Here is a 1,872-nt window from a genome sequence, read left to right as displayed (position 1 = left end):
AACGCTGGTTTATTAGTAGGTAGAGATATATAATATATAATATAATATAATATAATATATATAGGGGAGATAAAGATTAGAAGATAGAGAAAAGAAATAGAGGTAAAGATAAAGATAATGGCTGTCTTTTTTTCCTTTTCCTTTTTTTGAGTGGCAGTCAAACGGGTTTGCAGAATGTGGCCTAGCCTTGGCCCAAGCGACGACACAGGTCTCACTGGGCCAAATGCGGAAACCCAAACGGCAACCAGACAGGCCATGGATTTTGTTGGGCAGACTCCTGCCTCCCACTGGAAAAGAAAGATAAGGAGGCCCCACCCGGCAGCGTCTGCTCTCAGCATCCGCAACGGCCATGGCCTTCGTCGCCATCCACGCCCGCCTCGCCGTCCTTCCCCCTCGCCTCAGCGCCGCCGCCTCGTCTCTCCGCTCCGCCCCTCCCCGCACCCGCCTCCCGCCGCTCAGGACCTCAACCGGACACATCTTCCGCAGCCTGCGGTGCCGGCGCCGGCCGTGTCGCGCTCGCGCTCGCGCCGCCTCCATCTCCATCACCGCGTCGCTCGACCTCACCGAGGACAACGTCCGGCAGGCCATCGTCGACGCCAAAGCCGAGGCAAGCCAAACATCCTCCATCCTCAAACCTCTTGTCCACACCGAAGTACCCATCTGTTTTGTACAGCCGCCCACGGCTCACGTCCAAATTAACTGACGAACGCCATTGCTGTTGATCTCCCGCGCCGCTTTTCAGCTGGCCCAGCTGTTCGACACGTCGGTCGGGATAACAGGTGAAAAATCCAACCCAATTCATTTCACGAACTGCACTGCAGCACCAGTCCAATCGCCCTGCTGAAGTTTGCATTTTCTTCCTCGTCGTGAACGGTGACTGATGATGGCAGGGCAAGTTGATCTGGCGGAGCTGGACGGGCCGTTCGTGAAGCTCCGGCTGAAGGGCAAGTTCTGGCACACCCGCGCCACCGTCGTCGCGCGGATTGGCAACTACCTCAAGAACCGCATACCGGTGAGCTCTTTTTTCTTTCCGGCGTGCTATTCTTCCTCCTGGACCGAGCGCGGGGAGATTCTGTCACGATTATGATGAGTTCTTTTGGTTTGGCCAGGAAATCTTGGAGGTGGAGATCGAGGATGAGGACCAGCTTGACGACAGCCCAGCGGCTTACTGAGGTATCTATCCCCCAAAGTGTTCACTGTTCACTAACTATTTTGGTCTTGCATTGTGCTGAAACTATCCAACTTAGGTTCTAGATCATACACTCGGGGTATTTTTCTAGTTAGCAGTTCAGCTATAGCACTCCCAGTATTAATGTAATGGCCTGAATTGCTGAAGTGAAGTTGCTGAAGGACCAAATACGCATACTAGAACCGACTTACTCTAACACCTTCCTTGCTATCATGGCATGGGGCTTCAGGGATTTGCATTTGCATAGATGGATTGTTTGCACCAGCTACATTCTGGTTGCAGAGACCTGACATTTCAATGTATTTCTTCAGGGTAAAGAACATGCAGGCTGTTGCTGAGGGCGCCTACTTTTTCAGTACCGGGTTTGGTCGGCGTAGGCTCATATTTTTTGTAAGCGGAAAAGGATGTGGCAATGATGTTGTATATTTATGCGTTAGCTAACTCATGCCAATGATGTTTAAGTTGGTGTGCTCATCATACTGCATTTGGAATGCCACTGCATCAGAATGTCACTGTAGTCATGCGTTCATTATGTCTTGTGATGTGGACAGCCCTCGGGTAGAACTGAAAGCCCACAATCACTCACAGAATGGGTTCACATGATCCCCCATGAGCCATCTATAATTAAACTGTAATTTCTATGTAAATACGGATGCGGCGTTATGTTATTCTCGCACTTCTTA

General features: G+C 50.9%; 1 protein-coding gene across 1 annotated transcript; it reads left to right on the top strand.

Annotated features, from left to right (window-relative positions):
- Positions 1–294: 294 nt before the first annotated feature.
- Positions 295–1,872, top strand: LOC123107221 (uncharacterized). The gene is made up of 5 exons (XM_044529221.1): positions 295–607; positions 743–779; positions 891–1,012; positions 1,110–1,173; positions 1,501–1,872. The coding sequence occupies exons 1-4, from the start codon at positions 350–352 to the stop codon at positions 1,170–1,172; spliced, it is 480 nt and encodes a 159-aa protein (XP_044385156.1). The 5' UTR covers positions 295–349; the 3' UTR covers position 1,173; positions 1,501–1,872.

The sequence above is a fragment of the Triticum aestivum genome, chromosome 5A (genome assembly GCF_018294505.1).
Source record: "Triticum aestivum cultivar Chinese Spring chromosome 5A, IWGSC CS RefSeq v2.1, whole genome shotgun sequence".
NCBI classification, from domain to species: domain Eukaryota; kingdom Viridiplantae; phylum Streptophyta; class Magnoliopsida; order Poales; family Poaceae; genus Triticum; species Triticum aestivum.
This window is presented reverse-complemented; position numbering and strand designations above follow the sequence as displayed.

Excerpts from the sequence above, each read along its gene's own strand:
- LOC123107221 (XM_044529221.1), top strand. The coding sequence starts at position 350 with ATGGCCTTCGTCGCCATCCACGCCCGCCTCGCCGTCCTTCCCCCTCGC. Across the intron at positions 608-742 it reads TCGTCGACGCCAAAGCCGAG|CTGGCCCAGCTGTTCGACAC; the intron begins GCAAGCCAAACA and ends GCCGCTTTTCAG. Across the intron at positions 1,013-1,109 it reads ACCTCAAGAACCGCATACCG|GAAATCTTGGAGGTGGAGAT; the intron begins GTGAGCTCTTTT and ends TGGTTTGGCCAG.